This window comes from Agrilus planipennis, unplaced genomic scaffold (assembly GCF_000699045.2).
Source record: "Agrilus planipennis isolate EAB-ADULT unplaced genomic scaffold, Apla_2.0 scaffold233, whole genome shotgun sequence".
NCBI lineage: Eukaryota > Metazoa > Arthropoda > Insecta > Coleoptera > Buprestidae > Agrilus > Agrilus planipennis.
Window position 1 is genome coordinate 272,056 of NW_020440688.1, and position 18,463 is coordinate 290,518.

The following is an 18,463-nucleotide window of genomic DNA, read 5'->3' on the forward strand; positions in this document are numbered from 1 at the left end:
ATAGTGCTGCAGTGATATTAGCACAAGGGCGTCCAGTAGAGGGATAAGTCTCTACACATAGCTTGCCAATATAAAGATAATCATTGGGAGCAATGCATAGAATACCTGACTATTTAGCCAGAGCCTAGGCAAATACCTTTTGTAAAGAGGTAGTCCACAATCACCGTCACGGATACTTCATTGGACGCAACTACATCACCAAGTTTGACAATGGCAAGACATCACAAGGGTGGCCCCAACTGAGGCGTCGGCCCGTGTAAATGTTTAAAAATTGTCTATCGCATTGCATTGTTCTAATTGAGGGTTAATTTGTTGTTTTACATTCATTACCGCGTGCCATTTCGAAGATGTAACTCTCGAGGGGAACCCACTAGTTACAGAAGGTGGCTTTGTTACCGAAAAGAATTTCGGTTGTTCACTGGCCTGATTTGGCGTTGGGGTTTGAGCTTTCTAGAGTTCTAAACTGCCAAATGTGAGTCGAGATTCGAACTTATTGGTCCTCGTCAGCAAAAGATAGGTATAGCTGGTTACGGAAAATTACAAATTAAACAGAAGCAACTGCCATTCCCATCTATCGTTGGGTAAAATAACGCAAAAATTGAATAATGTTAATAATGCTAAGCTAAAATATGTTACTGTTTGTGAGAAAAACATCCATATTTAATAGAAGAAGGTAGTTGTTATACTGTCTTCATTATTGTTTGTATTATTGCAAGCTTAATTGGTATTTACAGCACGAATTTCGTTTATGTATTGTAACAAACATTTGCATGAATAAATACATATAAAATTGAAGGCGAAAGCGATATTAACAAACACACACAAATATAAAACATTTTAAAATATTTTGACCTACAGATAATATGAAAAAGTGGTAATAAAATAAAAATAGTTTTGGAAATAGTTATGCAATGAAATCAACAAAAGGTTCTTTTGGAATTGAAATGTAATATTAAATTTCTTTATTACGTTAGAGTCTAATCTTTCAAATTGATATTTTTACGAAAAGAGATCTTATATAAAACTTTTAACTTATTTCATGTTGCACATGTTTTATAATAACTACCTATTTTAGTCACATACTTATAATAACTGCTTTATCAGCAAGAAATGCTGTTCAATTAATAGCAGAACGTTATGTATCAACTAGCTCAACTAGTCGAAATTTAGACGGATTGGTACCGTTGCTGATAGTGCATAGCACTTACATTGTAATCATGGCAATTTTTCATATCTTAACCTACTCTAAACTCCCGATGGATAGCACTGCACACAAGCCAATCAGGGACTATGAGAGAGAGAGACTCTCGCCATAATATAACCTAACTCCATGGGGCATTGCATTCCACTCGAGTCATCGGGGAATTCGTTTCAACATAACCTAACGTAAGCCCAAGGCACGTAGCACATCATACATGTGAATTAAGGTTCCTCCATACCCAACCTAATTTGAAGTAATGATTCCACATTCCTTTGATGTACCGACAACAAGCGGATCCTTAGAAGCCTGGACTACTCGTGCTTGTACTTGTACTAATGTGACTTACGTGACTTGTGAGTAATGTGACTGCACGCATCGGACACATGTTATAAGACAAGTAACACGCCTCACGAGCCATGTGCTTCAGAGGGGCGTTTGTTGTCCATACATCAAAATGACGCGCATGGAACCGTGTGAGTCATATGGACGATAACAAGCCTTGATCAGTAGACTTCTTCGGCCTTCTTCCTACGCAACTGCGCAAATCAAATGGCCCTTACTCGCCACGTAACTTGTGTTCAGCGTGTTCAATCATTCTCAATACTCGCAAGTCATGCAAATCACACTAGTACAAGCACGGACTCGAGTGCTGTGGACGGACTTTTAAAAAAACGAAATAATTCTTGTGGTAGTGCCTTATAAAAATTCGACGGTATGTTTTTTATATAACGTACTAATTTATAGGTATAACTGCAAAACCAACAACAAATTCCCTCACGAATTATTTAACCTGTAAAAAATATTTATATTAATAACATAGGAAATACTACAACAACAGTTGCTACAAAACAAATAAACAAAGATATAGAAATTATTTATTTACCTACACTGTAAAATTGTTTAATCACATGCTTAGTGACGTTAGCAAGCAAGAAAGAATCAATAAAAGGCAAATTCAACAATGGCAAGTTTTAAGTTCTTACGGTTATAAACAATAGATAATGTACGCGTATATTTTAGCTTCAATAGTATTAAATGTCATAAATCTGAATACGTAATACGTTAACCACACTGTATTACATTTTATATATTATATGATGAAGAAATGGTCGATAAACATGGCAATTATGAGGGTTCTGAGGTAAGAGATTATTCAATTTTATATATTTATTAATTTTTAGTTATGATATTTAAAGTTTTTATGGGACACCATTACGTTAATGTATTGGGAGTACCTCTATGATTGTTTCAACAGCAGTCTGCCCTCATTCATTAGTATTATTATTTAAAGATTCAATGGATTCTGAAAGGATATGAGTGAATTCAAATAAAATATATAACATATACATGTATAAATGAAACACTTGGTAACTTTTTACTAATTTATTGAGAAAACTCGACAATAATTGTTTCGATAGAAGAAGTCAGTAAGTTATTCCTCTTAATAATAACAGCCCATGCTTCAAGTAGATGCAGTAAGGAATCGTAAGGTGAGTACGGCAGTGTAGGGTTACAATCCGGAGCAGGTTCTCGGCGTGTTTTGCAATGTGCGCGTAGTACAACTAAAGTGAGGACCGAGCAGCTATGCATGAATGAAATCTATACTAACAAATACCAGCTGTCTAATGCCTAAAGTAAACATAAACAACAGCTTACTGCTTTGACCAGCTATTGGTTCCAAGAATACCAGTACAAATACACACGTAGACTACCTTCTTGTGTTCTAAACTTCCAGATATGAATTGCAATTCGAGCTTGTTGGTTCTCGTTAGAACATCATACAGCTAATTTCGAAAAATTACAAATAAATCGCAATTACCATTCCCATCTTTCGTTCGATAAAGTAATGTAAAAGTAAAAGAAAAGCTTCAAGACGTCCAAAGAAAATTAATTCTCACTGGTGCAAAAACGTCAGGCATTTGGCGAATTTCATTTGCAACGATCATAATATACATAATAAATCCTACTTGTCATTAGCATTGTGCACTAACGTTTCATTAAGAAGGATGCATGATATATCTATTACACCGTGAAAAACAACATGACCCTATGGAATATAATTTATTGACGCCTGCAGCACATTTTTTCCGAAACCACTGACACTAATCCACTCGCTGTTTAAAATCGGTTTGAACACAGCAACTGTTCCTTTAAAATTCGTATATATGAAAGAAGCCACCATGCTCTGCTAATTCCCGTATATATACTATTTTGGGGATTGTTTTCTATGAAATCAAGAAATAAAAATGTTAAAACGTTTATGCAATTTGGTAGATCGAGTAAGTCTGTTTCCTGATTTACATTCTCCCCTCGTTCCTCCTGAGCGGTTCCTTATGTCTGCAATTTCCGATGACAAACAATAACAAGATAGCCACTGGCCTTGAGAGAAGAGATAACGTTCTTTCAGTAATATTAGCAGCCGTTCTACACTTATACACTAACCTACTACCAATAACTGATACTTCTAATTAACCTAACCTACTATCAATGACTGATACTTCTAATTACCAGCTGATTGAATGTGACTTTTCATTGTGATATTTCTCGATGTGATTTGCCAGGGCCGGAATGACATTTGTCCGTACATTGAAATATGCTTTTCACAAAAACGAAGCACTTTCAGTTATAGAAACATTTACTCAATTTCATAAGTCTCTATCACCTTCTGCAATCACCACACTTATTTCAGTTACCTACTGTGTACATACTGTCAAATTTTCCTTATTCGATCCTTCTAAATGCCAACAACTATGTTTGAGTTAAGAAACATTTTTGCTTTAGGTACTACTAAACTTTTTAATTGTGTTCCAAAAAATCAGTTCTACGTGTGTATTACTGTTGTTATTGTAAAGTCTAAGAAATTGAAAGCGTTATTGACAATGGTAGGTATTTTTATCCAAAGCCAGAAACGGCCGGTATCAATTCAATATTGTTGTTGCAAAATTAGTAAGAAATATAAAGGTACCCAAATGGTAATAGACTTGTTCAGATAAACTCGACCGATAAGCAGTATGTATATTCTTTTTTCGAAGAAAGCATAAGTATAGTAAATTGAAACTATTTTCATCAATTTTAATCACTCTTGATTTGCGTCTAATGTTCATACCCGTGTTTCGCAACGGTTGTTTCCAACTTCCCAATCAAGAATTTGAAATAATAACGCACCACCTAAATAGTAAATTGCCCTCATACGAAGCTAAACACAAGCATTTGCAAACTAAAGAAAACCGTAGTAATCATAAATTACAAGTAAACAAGCAACCATTGTAAAAAATTGGCATTTGGAATGTGAAATGTTTGAATTTATTAACAAATACGATTTTATATCAAAAAGCAAATATTTCTTTGTAATAAAAAGCAGCATACATATAGATGCATAACAATGCAAATATATGACCGCGGAAACACACACACACACGCGCGCAAGCACTCATGCATCCACAGAGCTGAGTTTCTATTCTTACTGGTAAAGTATATTTGGATATCGGATACAGATACTAGTAATAGTGCTCGGATATCGGATACAAGATACGGATTATTTTAGCTGCAAAATGTACCTTAAATACCTATAACAGGATATTTCTTTTGCGAATATGGATCCTGCTTTACGTTACAATTAATATCCCAGTTAATATATACCTGAAATCAATTGCTCTTCAATACTTAAGGAAGTAAAGTAACATTAATTCAGAAGTAACGGCTCCAACTTCACGCAGCTGAGATTTCGTGAATGTAATGTATTTTTGCAAATTTTGGGCGTTGCAGTAAGTAGATACCATACCAATGACACCATATTCTAAAAAGCTCAAGGGCTTAAGCTCAATCTTAATCGTCTGTTATATTTATGCACATCAACCATCACCGGCGTATTTTCTTCTCATCGCGACACGAGGCACTCCGCAATTTAGTGTGGAAATAATGAATTGTATAAGTGGAATAATAATAAAAGGTAGGGAAAGATAGCCTATTTAGTATTACTTTTGAAAGTATTGATATTTTGATAAATTTAAAGTCATTATGATATTTCAGTAGCTTTATACGAGGGTGGATTGATAAGTTTCCGGCCTAACCAAGAGATGACGCCACTAGGCCTACCTTGAGGTGACATTCTATAGTACCATCCTTGGATAGCTTGTAGCTATAGTTTCAGCCCGATCTCCTTGCTAGTGTAGGTTTGACAGCACGCTGAACAAGACGCCTCTGTGGTTTTCGTAAAAATGGAAAAGCAGGAAAATCGTGCTGTCATCAAATACTTTTATTTGAAGGGGTTAACGCCGAAGGAAATTAAAAAAGAGATGGACTCAACACTGGGGACATCCTCCCCGTCATATTCAACCGTTAAGCAGTGGGTTTCCGAGTTTAAAAAGGGTCGTGTGAGCACCTCTGATGGGCCTCGCTCAGGACGCCCCGTTGAGGTCACAACTCCAGATATGATCGAAAAAATTCATCAAATAGTGCTGGGAGACCGCAGATTGAAAGTGCGTGAGATAGCTGAGACCTGTAAGATGTCATATGAACGTGTGCAACATATTTTGCACCAACATTTGCATATGGAAAAGCTCTGTGCAAGATGGGTGCCGCGTTTGCTAACAGTCGACCAAAAATTGATTCGAAAAAACATTTCTACCGCAAATTTGTCATTGTATAAGCGTAATCCAAGCGAATTTTTGCGTCGATTCGTAACCGTTGACGAAACGTGGGTCCACCACTACACTCCTGAAACCAAAGAACAGTCTAAACAGTGGATTGGACCAGGGGAACCAACTCCAAAGAAGGCAAAAACAATTTTTTCGGCGAACAAGGTTATGGCTACTGTTTTTTGGGATGCAAGAGGTATTATATACATTGATTACCTTGCAAAGGGTAATACTATCACTGGTCAATACTACGCAGACTTATTGCAACGTTTGAGCCACGAGGTGAAAATTAAACGACCTCATCTGGCGAAGAAAAAAATCTTGTTTCATCACGATAACGCACCAGCGCACACGTCAATCGTTGCGACGGCTAAAATCAACGATCTAAAGTTTGAATTGATGCCGCACCCTCCTTACTCTCCAGACCTAGCCCCGAGTGACTATTTTCTGTTCCCTAATCTCAAAAAATGGCTTGGCGGTAAGAGATTTGCGGACAATGAAGAAGTAATCGAAGCTGTAAATGGTTATTTTGAGGAGCTTGACGAATCAGTCTATAGAGATGGCATTAATAGACTGGAACACCGCTATGAGAAATGTATCAGCCTTGGAGGAGATTATGTTGAGAAATAAAAAAAAAAAATTTTTAAAAACCTTGTTTTTCTTGGTCAGGCCGGAAACTTATCAATCCACCCTCGTATATCCTTTGCAACTTAAACTGTAGAGCATAGATATCGCTTCAAAATTTTATGTGTATTTATAAAATTAAGAAGTACTGTATTCAATACAATTTAGGAAACCTGGCTCCTAAATCGTACTTAGTAAATGGCCGTAACATGTCAAAACATTTTTTATTCGAAAAAAATATCAAAATCTGAATAGTAACAAAAGAGACAGTTTTGAAAGGTAGCAGATATTCTCGCTTCAATTACCACAAAACGTGGCCACGGCCGACACATGTTTCACCTACTTCTAATGTGGTCATTCTCAACTAAACCTTTTGCAATAGTTAAAGAAGACGGAATTAAGCTTGGGTTCAAAGTCTGAATTCCTGGTGAGATAATTATTCTGAATAAATAATTCTTTTGAATATGTACCTAAATTTCCCAAGTTTCGATTTGTAAGAAATTTCTGTGTTTAATTTTAAACATTTAGACCCTATAAGAAGTGTTTGTTTTAAAATTATGATTAAATCTGAAGTGAACGATATGTTTTCCGTACGTTTATAAGATTTTCAGTTTTGTTTGCCCAACACATTCAAACTCACAATCGGTAAAGAATTTTCCGGACATAAATTTGTTACCGGACGGGAGTTGTTCCATGTTGTAGGGGGGGACAAGTTAAACATCCCTGTATATTTTTAAACTTCGAAAAAGTGTGCGTTAACAAATGGGGGAGGTCCAAATTTCGCAAAAAACAGATTTTTAGGTCTAAAAGGCAAAGTATGCTTTTTGGAAAGAAATTTCTCAAATAAAAATTGTAAAGAAATTAAAAACCTTAAATTTGAGCCTAGGTACGATCAATTTTGTCAATTGGTTATTGCACAAATCCCAAAAAATCATCAAAAATTGCCATTTCTTGTATATTGATTGTTTATTGCTAAAATTACTTTTTTACTGATTTTATCACATTGAAATGACGGTTTTTAAATTTGGAATCGAACTGATTTTTGTGGGCGTAAATTGGTCAATTTGTTAGTGAGATATTGTTAATTGTTTATCCCAACAGACATGAAGAGTTATTGCCGTAACTTTTTTTGAGCAAACATTTTCAGTTGCACGTAGGTTCAATCTCTTTGTAAAGTGGAGTTCTTCAGATCCCGTTAGGGGCATATCAAAAAATTCATTTTTATCCCCTTATTTATTTCTGTAAATAAGGGAGTCATTTTTCATTATAAACAATTAGAGCTGGAGCGACCCCTACGTAACGTACGAATTTTTAACTGAGGAATATGAAAAGGTGACTTCAAAACAAACATTAAAAGAGCAAAACGAATCTCCTACGACCAATAGAAACCGAGTTAACATTTTTTCTTTTAAACATCACAGATTAATTGTTTTTAACTATTAAATAATGAATTTGGGGGCATTTGATAGAGAAACATTCATATTTTGTAGTATTGTTTTTAAAAAAGTAGTAATTTTTTGTTATTGCTAAAAGACCTTTCTAAACTGATCAGTAATTCCTGACGACGCAACGTAGTTAGCGGTGAGAATAAAACATTGCAGACTGGCGCGCCGCGTCAATCGGAGAACGCGGACAAAATAACTCTGAAAATTTTCATCGGATTGAGCTGTTTTTCTTTTTCATACCTTGCCTTCTAGATCTAAAAATCTGGTTTTTTCCAACTTTGGACATCCCCCATTTGTTAACGTACACTTTTTCGAAGTTTAAAAATATACAGGGATGTTTAACTTGTCCCCCCTACAACATGGAACAACTCCCGTCCGGTAACAAATTTATGTCCGGAAAATTCTCTACCCACTGGACTACAGCCTTCATAGTTCATTTCGTATATTCTGAGCTTTTGATCATATTCATTTACCTATCGTTAGTGGTCCCTAAGAGGCTTTTATGTTATTACTTGTTTTAAAATTCTAGTGGAATTAAATTGTTTTAAACTCTACTTCATCTTATGTCTGCTTTGTCGGAATTAAAAGAAAAATAAAAGTAAACCGTAAAGTTCCAAACACCTACCGGTACGAATTACGATCCACAAAGTGGTACGATTAGGAAGCTTGGACGAGTTTATACATATCGTACATGACAAGTTTATTAGTTGTATTAATATGTTTTGTAGTCTATTATCAATATGCAAATATTACATCAGTGTGTGCTAAACCAAATCAATAAATATACGTTGCAGTATTGTTTTAAACTCAAACAGATTCATTATCATTCTGCGAGCTTCTTTGAGAATAACACTTCTTTTTTAACAAATAAATGGTGATAAAATAAGAAAAATTGAAGAGGTATGATGTAAGCGTAAATTCCAAATTTCTATTAGCGATTTTTATGGAGTAGCAATATAACAAATATTACTTATATTATCAATTACCAAATTTCTTGAGCACAATAAAATATTCACTATAACTGTTAAGGTAGCGTTTTATAATATATAACCAAATTATAACGAATCTAATTATAATTAATAGTATAATTGTAATGGCTTTCTTATTAAAATGTGCATAGAAAACGACTTTTTTTTTTAATACATCCATAAATATCAATGTTTATTCAAAAACTACACGGGTGAAATTATCACGTGCTGAGTAAAAATTAATCATTTTCAATTGTTTATTTTAGTTGTTAATCACGTTCTCCAGCTGTTCAATGAACTTAATTAGACAATTTATGCGAGTTAAATAAAAACAGTAGTTTTCGGTGAGTATTTAAAAATTGGTAACGACTAGAATTCACCAGTAACAATTAGTTTTTCACCTTGTCATACCCCCACCTTTCCATTTGATTGAGGAAAGTATTGAAGATTGTCTTCCGAAATGATTAATTTCGTAGCACTCCTTTTCCTCGTAAGTAAATAAAGGAAATCTTTAATGTACATTTAAAATGAGTTTAATATTTTTTTTTATGTTAGCTTCTAGAAATGCATTTTCTATTTTAATGTAAATTTAACAATAATCCCAAATAATAAACCTCATACTTTTATTACTTCTATTAGTTACAATGAAAATAAAATGTTTTCGTTACCATATCAAATACAAGCTTTTTTAACTTTGGTTTTATCGTTTATTGCATTAAACATCAACTGAACTTTTATGTACCTGATTAACTTATTCTTTTCAGTTGTGCAGCTCGGCTGTACTTGGTTGCCCGCACTCCAACGCTGCTATATCCTCAGTTGTTTCAGCTGCAGGACCAATCCAAGCTCAATCTATATTACAACCAGCACCACAAATCATAACTAAGAAAGTACCATTCCCAGTTCCATTTCAAATTGTTGATCCTTTCCCTGTAGAAGAAGTGGTAGCTGTACCTCAACCAGTACCATGTGGTGTAAGTGTCCCTCAACCTGTGTCAGTCCCTGTGCCAGTACCAGTTCAAGATGCTGTGGAAATCCCTGTGTTTGTGCCTGTTCTTCAACCAGTCTCAGTACCTCAGTTATTCCCTATCGACGTTGCTGTTCCTGTCCCAGTGGAGCAGCCCATTAATGTTCGTGTTCCTATACCAGTTGGCCAAAATGTTCCTTATCCTGTTCCTATAGTCCAAGTTTCTGTGAACAAAATTCCCCGTCCCGTTCCAATACCTCAACCTGTGCCACAAGTTGTGTCAGAAGTTGTACAAGTTCCTCAGCCTGTACCAGTACCCTGCGCACAACAAGTACCCGTACCCCAACCATACCCCGTACAAGTTCCCGTACCACAACCTCTGCCCTGCGCAGTTATACAAGAAGTACCCGCCCCTCAATTAATACCTGTGCCGGAAGCTATCTCAGTACCTCAGCCCGTTCCTGTACCTTGTGGTTTATACTTTTAACCTTAGAATAATTAACTGAATAATGTTTTTTATAAGAAAGAAACCGGATATATTTCTATTTACATTTAAACTGATAAACCTGTAGGTACTCTTAAAGTATTGTTCCTTTATGGAATCTCTACAGTTCAGTACAATGTTCAATTTTCTATTTGTAATAAATATATATATTGAAATTTATCATTTGTATGAATTTATCATTTCCAAAAAAGTTAAAAACGTAATGCAAAACTTTTGTAATAAGAACGAAACACGGTAGAGACGGATTATCTTTTGTAAAATTTTCGTAAAAATATATAAAACTTCACATGATGTGGATAGACTGCTTTCCGAGATAGAGTTTGACAATTTGACTAACAGGATCGTTTTGGTGGAGAATTTAAAATCCTAGAAAATCATTACTTGCATTTGCACTGCAAGTTTAGTTGTTTATTTTCCATTAATAGAAAAATGATAACTGTTACAAGAGAAATACTTTTACAAACTGCAGTCCAATAATTTAAAATACAGCTAGTCCTTAAAAAAACAATTAAAATATAACTAGTCAGATCTTCTATGCTCTTCAGATGGAAAATCTTTAAATAAACAAAAAGTAACTACAGAGACGACCATACAATAAGCATCTTACGTTAGTTAAGATACTAAATTTAATTTCTAAAGTATTGAGATATTGTTGTTTCCATTTTCACTTTTAGCATCTTTGTTTTTCTTTTTAAATGTAGACATTACCTACCTATTACCTACTAAGTCCATTTTAAATATTCTAAAATAGTGATGTATTCTTGAAATTGATATTATATTAATAAATTAATTTTATTCATTGCCTACTCTTTTATTATGCTGAATTATTCTTCTTTTTATTAATAAGGAGGTCTGAAAAATTCATCATAATACGCTTACTTCTTGAACCGTATCTTGATACTTTATTTTATATGATCCACAGCAATAATTTTTTCGCAGACAACGATACACACTACTACAAACGCTAGAAAAAATATATGACAATGATGGTTAATCACAACGATTCTGAAAGACATTGCTTAGCATTCAGGAGGATACCGGCTCGATTCCAGGTTCATCTATCCTAGTCCAAGATTATGTGTGACTTTCTTGAATCACTCAGAACAGATAAAGCTTTCACTTTTCTTCTGCCTTCATACCGTCTGTCTTATTTTTCTTGATCCCAGCATTATCCACCCGTTCCTACGGAGGAGGTTAAATGGGGCCTTACGCTTTACCCAAAGTGACTGCCCGCCCACTAGCATTGGTAACTGGTAGGAATGGAACGCCCAGAAGATTTTTTTAGAGAAGACTTCAGGGGTTCTCTTCGCTCCTACAGCTACCCATAGCCCCCAAATTATATTGGGTGCAGCATTTGGGCTATAGTTCGTGCAACCTCACCAGTCCACATGATGCCACTGGCTGAATGATCTACCGCTTCTCACAGAAAACGTAGCTAGATCGCTAACTAGCCCTTCGTATACCTGAATAAATAAATTAATAGTAGTGCTCGTCCTGTTATTCTAGTACAAGCCATCATTTTCACAATGGAAACGATATATAACTACACAAAAACCTTGCGTAATATTCTATTGGTCAGAATCAAACTTCTATTAAAACACTTATACCAACAAAATATATACATTACATCCTCATATACGACGTATACAAGGGGCGTGCGCATTTAAAACTTTCCACCTGGAATATTTTCAACTGCAATAACCTTTTTATCGGAAATCCTTGAAACAGGTCGATTTTGCCTTTAAGTGCGGCGTATTTTGATTGTAACTTCATGGGTATATCCTTCTAAATGGGACAGCAATGCCTTCAAAAGTCTTAAAATAGGCGCTATATTTAATATGAAAACTCAGAAGAGTAGGTAGAATTAAATAAAAAAAAAAATGTTTCACTCTACTATTAAACTGATATGCATGTTGATTAAAAATACTAGGTTGGTAATAATGCGATAATTTTGTAGAATTTAACGAAATCTAATTTAAGGGGCGTTTATTTTATCATCAAAACGTGAATATTTGAAAATTAGTAGTAAAACAAAAGGTATGCTCGGGACCCATATTGCTAACTGTAAAGAACCCAAGAGCCACTAAATAAATGCTTCATAAATGCTCAGTCAGCGATTCCTGGACATTGAAATGAGAGCTCAAGGTTCTCATAAGAAAATATTGTAAAATACAACTTCCTAAAGTGTACGTATTTAGATACATATTTAAAGTTGCCCCAAAGGTTTCAAAATACCGACACCTGCTGCACACTAAACATATTGTACAGTTAGGAGACTACTGAGAAAGACGATTACTTTGACATGAGGACCGCGAGTTCTTTAGATACCCCAACTTGTCCAAAAGAAGTGTTGAAGTGTAAGCTAAACTTCAGGATTCTTGAGTTAGATCAGAGCTGGCGTTATTGGCACCCACGATAAATTCCGCTATACAACCACTTGAGCACCTACTCTAATTACTACCAAATAAGGGGATGACATTTTACCACAGCAATAAAGCAAGAAATAAATTGAGCTATTAAACGGTGCTATGCACAAATAATTGAAATTGAGCCTATTACTAGGCATAAAAAAAATACAATAATTACCTAAGTAATAACCTTTTAATAATAATATCTCATTCTCATAACATTAAATAACACCTTCTCATTATTTTTAATTTCGAGGATTAATCAAAGGAACCACCAAAGTTAATTGATCGACATAAAATTTGGGAAAACAAATCTCCAAAAGTTCAATCGTGGAGTCATGGAAAACTCGCCTTACTTACATAGCCAGTCAAGTTGTTTTCTCACCAAGAAAGCCACGAGGAAGATGATATATCCGTGAGAGGGTCTAAAAGGGCCGTCTTGCGAGAGCGTCCAGTCAATAGTCATGTACTGTAAATAAACATATTTTCCATAAGAAATTCCACAGAGCATTATAACTCGCAAACACTCTGGGCCGCAGCAACAATCCCAAAATTATAAAGTGGATGATAAGAACAGGTGTCAAATAAATATATCAGACAAAAGAAAAAAAATGGTACAGGCACAATAATATTAGGAAGAAAATATTAGCTGTGTTTATTTCACTGATTAGCATATTTGAAGAGCTGTACAACAAGGATAAAATGGTATCCACCAAGGATAGATACTTTACACCAAGCATTTACGTTAGGTTTTGGTGGCAAATGTTTCCCTGATTTGCATATGTAAAGTGCTATGTACCTATTGCGGATAAGTAGGTACTATGCACCATCGACTACAGATACTCCATCCAAGTTTGGACGAGTTCAGCTAGTGCTACAAGTAATACAGGTACTAATAAACATCTAATACCAAAATACCATCAAATTAATAAGTACTAAACTCTTTAAACTAGAGAGAATACACTGAACCAATTTAAAGTAATTATCCGACTTATTAATTCAAAGGAAATTCTTAATCACCAAGCTTCAAACACGAGAGTTTATTCATGATATTTAAAAAATTTGGATTTTTTCCCTTATTTGTGGTCCATCAAAAACACCCGTCTTCAATTTTGCATCATAAAAATGAAAAACATTTACCGTTTTTGTCAAGGCCTTTTTCAAACTACCAAGCGTAATAACACTTTTTGAACCAACCGACAGTTCCTGACTCACTGGTCAAACTTTTTGGGACCAGCGTTGCTGATTGGGGTAGTGGGATATTCGACCCACTATCACAACAAGTAGCAAAAGATTATTAAGTTAAAATGTAAATTTGGCCGCTGTGTACAAATCGAAAGAAAATAGAATATGTAAATGTTAATCCACTGAGGGGAGGACGGAACTTTTACCCACCATAACTTAATCTACCCTACCTATTATTCCTTGTTTGGTGAAAATGTTACCTTTGTCGAGTAGAAGAGTATCTTTGCAAAATTTCCAAAGAGAGATAAATAAAAAGTGAATTATTTCAGAGCAAAGTAGCAATAAGGAGCTCATTTTTTTCTTTCAAGTGTGAAAAACTGTATGGTATCTAAATAAATGCCTTGGCTTGTTATGTACTCTATTATAAAATACATGTATCTATATTTAATAGGTAGGTACCTAGTTAAGATGTTGTTTCTACTTTATGTGCATATCTGAGCACAAACCGCGCGAGTTTACAATTTATTTTTGAAGGGTACAAAATCCTAACGCTGAATTTACTACTATAATTAGCAAAAACCCATTAAGTCGATAGAATTTACATTCGCCGGCTGCCATGATAGACACAGCAAACATGGGTGTCATGTTGTCTAAGAAGAAAGTTGATCATTTTTAAGTTTCTAATTACCCAATTGTGATCTCGATACGATATTTCAATTACTAATGAAATAGTTTTATCGTACATCCTCAAATGATATGCTATAACAAAAAAAAAAGTGAAAGTTTATCTCAAATAGCCTGAGAGTAGAGAAGGCAAAAACATATCGTTTGTAAGGAATTTGCTAATAGCAATATTTATAATTAGCCGTTGGCGAACAATTGAAAAGGAAAGAACAGATAGACTTGGAAAAAAGAAACATGCGCATATTTTTGGTTTAAAATTATAAATGAAGTGAAAACTTTGTTCAATATATTCAAAGAGAAAAATGCGTAAAAGGCACTAGTTTTTACATTTTAGTACCCTAAATGTGTCTACAACCGGCGTAATCGGGATAATGCAAATTGATGTACAGGGTGTGAAGGTACAGGCAGTATATCGCCATATTAATATGAAATATGTATGAGGTAGACCTAGATTAGATTATTGTCTGCAAATAGCTAAGGATATGGGGTGTTTCAGTTTTAGGAAAATGCGAAAATTAGCTCAGGGTAGGAAAAGTACGTGTCCAACCGGTCTTAGGACTGACGACCTTATGATAATGATGTAGTACAGATAACAGTAAACATCTGTAGATGAAGGTATACTCCCTACACCTTGACATTGCCTATATCAACTTAATGACTGATCATTGAATTGTTGAAGCTGCTTATGATGTGCTGATGAGAACTAGTAAGTAGGAAATCGACATCTATCAGTAGTAATTTTGATGTGTAGCTGACCAAGAGTCTAATGATCTTTAGATATTAATTTGACTGATTTAGCCTGCCTATTACATAACATACACTGCGTCATGGATTCATTTTCCCACTAGACAGATACCTTCGTAAGGCCGTTGTCAAAGATATGAAGTACTACAGTTGGCAGTAAATATGAGTAAATAAGCATACCTTACAATTACGTTCTAAAGCATGCTTTTTAATTGCCCCTTCTTTATTATTTGTCAAATTTGTTTAATAAATATTTATTATATTATTTGCACTTATCATGGGGTTGGTGCAGGTCAAAATAGATAAGTACGTAATTAGTAATGATCACGTATTATTTGGAGTGTTCGCACAAATATAATGTTCAGTTTGCAAGAAGAAATTGTTGGTATTAAAAGTAAACAAAACTACTAACACTGTTTTGAAATGGATTTGTTAAATTGTTTTAGTTTAGTAATTGTGTACCTATATGAGGTATAATGTAATTAATTTATCATTGGTTTTTAGTTTTTAATAAGTTTTGTAGTTTCTTAGTTGCACTACACATTTTAATCGTTCAGGATTTTTAAAATAGAAGTTACCAATTACTTTTGATTATGGATTATTTTTGGGGAAATGTTAAATTTAATTATGAAGCACAACATATATTCGGGATGTCCCGTAAATAGTAGTTTTAAAAAAAGTGTGCGTGAAACAAAATCTTGATTTAAGTGTAAAAAAAAACAACAGAGCTACTCATTAATTCTTAATACGTCTGATAGCACAACTGTTTAAGATTATCAAAAAAAAAATTTAAAATAGTTCTTGGTTTGTGATTGTAGCGCTAGCCACCAGAATAATTGGGGGTGTCAATATATAAAAGTTCAAATCACTCAGAAACCGTGCGATTTTTATTAAACATAAAATTTAGTGTTTGGGATGGCCTTAGGGCTCCTCAGTACATATGTGGTTGAAACATTATCCGCTGTTCATAGGACATCCTATTAATAGCAGAAGTCATTAAATGAATTAATTATTTTATTTTTTAGGTACTAATTTTGTTGCTGTACGTATCGTCAATTCTGTCAGATAACATCCAATGATTAGTTACTGATTTTCACTGATTATTATTTTATAGATACAGGTCGTGGCTTTTATGTACAAATTTATTATTTGCAACTTTTTTGACTGCTAGACCAAGTTACTGTTGCCTCCAATAGTAAAAATAGTGCCAAATCAGTTGATGGGTAGGTGCTACGATAGTTTATTTAATTTCTGTTTTTTGTTCCAAATCATTTAGGTAGCAGATAATTTTGAATAGTAAAAAAGAAATAATTTACTTTGAGTAGAACGAAACCAATTTCTTGCAATTTTAATACTAACATTGATACATATTTTCTAATTAAAAATTTTAACAATTATCTTATTTTGGTATAATATCTAATAATTATTATTATTATGTATATTTTATTATGCGTAACGTACAAATAATTCCGTAAAGTGGAATTGGTTCGCGTAATAACAACAAATCATTACAAATCGATTTTTAGCACGTTTTAAAATAAAACTAGTTCGTAGTTACTAAAAAAATAAAACACTAGCATTTGTAATAATATAAGGAATTGTTGAAATAATTTTAGGTAAATAGTTACGTGACATATCGCAACAACGTATACCATTTTGAAGTACAGTGAACTTTAATTATTAAACATCTATTCATTGACTTATTCAAATTCACTATAAAAAGTTGACGAAATGTATCGAATCTCATATCAAATTTTGCGTTACATACAAAGAGACGAAAAGGCAAAAAGGATATGGGGAAAACAAAAGCAAGCATCATCGTTTTGATGGTTGCAGTGGTGAGTGCTATATATATTTATTAGACGTTCCTTAAAATATGAAATACCTAGGTACTTTTTTTAGATTATGCCTATTTAATGGTAATGTATTTTGAATTTTTAAAAAAATTAGTTTTACTTGTCAAATAAAAATTAAGGTGTCCTCAGCTAATTATAATTTTGCTAATCATACTTTTTTATTATTTAGTTGGCAAGTACAGCAGCTTGTCCCTTAGCTACACAAAGTACAAGTTACACCCAGGTGAATCAGCCTTACGTCAATGGTATAGCTTACGAATCAGCAGCTTCATTATCTTCTTTACCAGCAGCTTTAATAAATGCTTTAAACGCAGCTGGTTTGTCAGCTGCGGCCCTGTCAGGTGCTGCCTTCCCAAATAGTGTTGTAACCACAGAAACAACTTCTATAGCTGCACCCGCTCCCGTCACTGTTAACGAGTATGTGCCCTTTTTAGTACCAGATGATGTAAAAGTACCATATCCAGTGGGTAAACCAGTTAATGTACCTCAACCATACCCCATCCAAGAAGTGCTTCCAGTTGGAAGTCCAGTTCCGTTCCCTTATTCCGTACCTGTTCCTAGACCTGTTACCGTACCTCAAATTATTCAAGTTGCAGTTCCCGAAATGATCCCTGTAGTTCAAACCGTCCCTGTTCCTTATCCTCAACCATGCATAAATCAGGTACCAGTCCCTGAAGTTGTACCACAACCTGTGCCAGTACCAGTGTCACAACAAAAAGTCATCGATCAAGTTTTCCCTCAACCATACCTTGAACCTCAACTATTGCCTATCCTACAACGTATTGCAGAGGCAATTCCCGTTCCCGTAGAACAACCGATACCCCAACCTGTGTCAGTGTTGCAACCTATACCAGAATACGTTCCTCAAATTGTACCTTTACCAATTCCTCAAAATGTCCCAGTACCTTGTGGACTACCCGTTCCACAACCCGTATACGAACCAGTACCAGTACCCTGTGAACTTCCCGTCCCTGTTCCTCAACCTCGTCCTGCATGTGTACCACCACCACCATCTCCTTGCGCTCTAGCGGCGGCTCTTGGAATACTTTCTTAAATACGATACCCATTCGCAAGAAGATAACAAAGAAGTATGTTTAGAGTAATATAATTATATTTTTGTATTATATTCAGCTGATAATAAAGAAGAATAAGGAAAAGATATTTTTTGGTATGTTGTATATTCTCAATTGTCGTTTTCCAAATGGTTAATTGAAATTGAAAATAAAAGTCACATTAAAA

General features: G+C 34.5%; 2 protein-coding genes across 7 annotated transcripts; both read left to right on the plus strand.

The window, feature by feature from the left end:
• The first annotated feature begins 2,200 nt into the window (after window positions 1-2,200).
• Window positions 2,201-10,416, plus strand: LOC108739777 (anther-specific proline-rich protein APG-like). 3 transcript variants are annotated; one of them, XM_018473833.2, is made up of 2 exons: window positions 2,201-2,342; window positions 9,640-10,416. In XM_018473833.2, exons 1-2 carry the CDS (start codon window positions 2,307-2,309, stop codon window positions 10,327-10,329), a joined length of 726 nt encoding a protein of 241 aa, XP_018329335.1. In that variant the 5' UTR covers window positions 2,201-2,306; the 3' UTR covers window positions 10,330-10,416. The 3 variants fall into 3 exon arrangements, with proteins under 3 accessions (XP_018329335.1, XP_018329336.1, XP_018329337.1); XM_018473834.1 differs by lacking the exon at window positions 2,201-2,342 and adding an exon at window positions 2,539-2,691; XM_018473835.1 differs by lacking the exon at window positions 2,201-2,342 and adding an exon at window positions 9,165-9,365.
• Window positions 10,417-15,749: 5,333 nt separating this feature from the next.
• Window positions 15,750-18,374, plus strand: LOC108739776 (tetra-peptide repeat homeobox protein 1). Of its 4 annotated transcripts, XM_018473831.1 has the most exons (5): window positions 15,809-15,839; window positions 16,394-16,410; window positions 16,483-16,591; window positions 16,985-17,206; window positions 17,394-18,374. In XM_018473831.1, exons 4-5 carry the CDS (start codon window positions 17,162-17,164, stop codon window positions 18,276-18,278), a joined length of 930 nt encoding a protein of 309 aa, XP_018329333.1. In that variant the 5' UTR covers window positions 15,809-15,839; window positions 16,394-16,410; window positions 16,483-16,591; window positions 16,985-17,161; the 3' UTR covers window positions 18,279-18,374. The 4 variants fall into 4 exon arrangements, with proteins under 4 accessions (XP_018329334.1, XP_018329330.1, XP_018329332.1 ...); XM_018473832.1 differs by lacking the exon at window positions 16,394-16,410 and having other exon boundaries at window positions 15,750-15,839; XM_018473828.1 differs by having other exon boundaries at window positions 15,791-15,839; window positions 16,187-16,591.
• The last annotated feature ends 89 nt before the right edge of the window (window positions 18,375-18,463 follow it).

Excerpts from the sequence above, each read along its gene's own strand:
- LOC108739777 (XM_018473833.2), top strand. The coding sequence starts at position 2,307 with ATGGTCGATAAACATGGCAATTATGAGGGTTCTGAG. Across the intron at positions 2,343-9,639 it reads GCAATTATGAGGGTTCTGAG|TTGTGCAGCTCGGCTGTACT; the intron begins GTAAGAGATTAT and ends TATTCTTTTCAG.
- LOC108739776 (XM_018473832.1), top strand. The coding sequence starts at position 17,162 with ATGGGGAAAACAAAAGCAAGCATCATCGTTTTGATGGTTGCAGTG. Across the intron at positions 17,207-17,393 it reads TCGTTTTGATGGTTGCAGTG|TTGGCAAGTACAGCAGCTTG; the intron begins GTGAGTGCTATA and ends TTTATTATTTAG.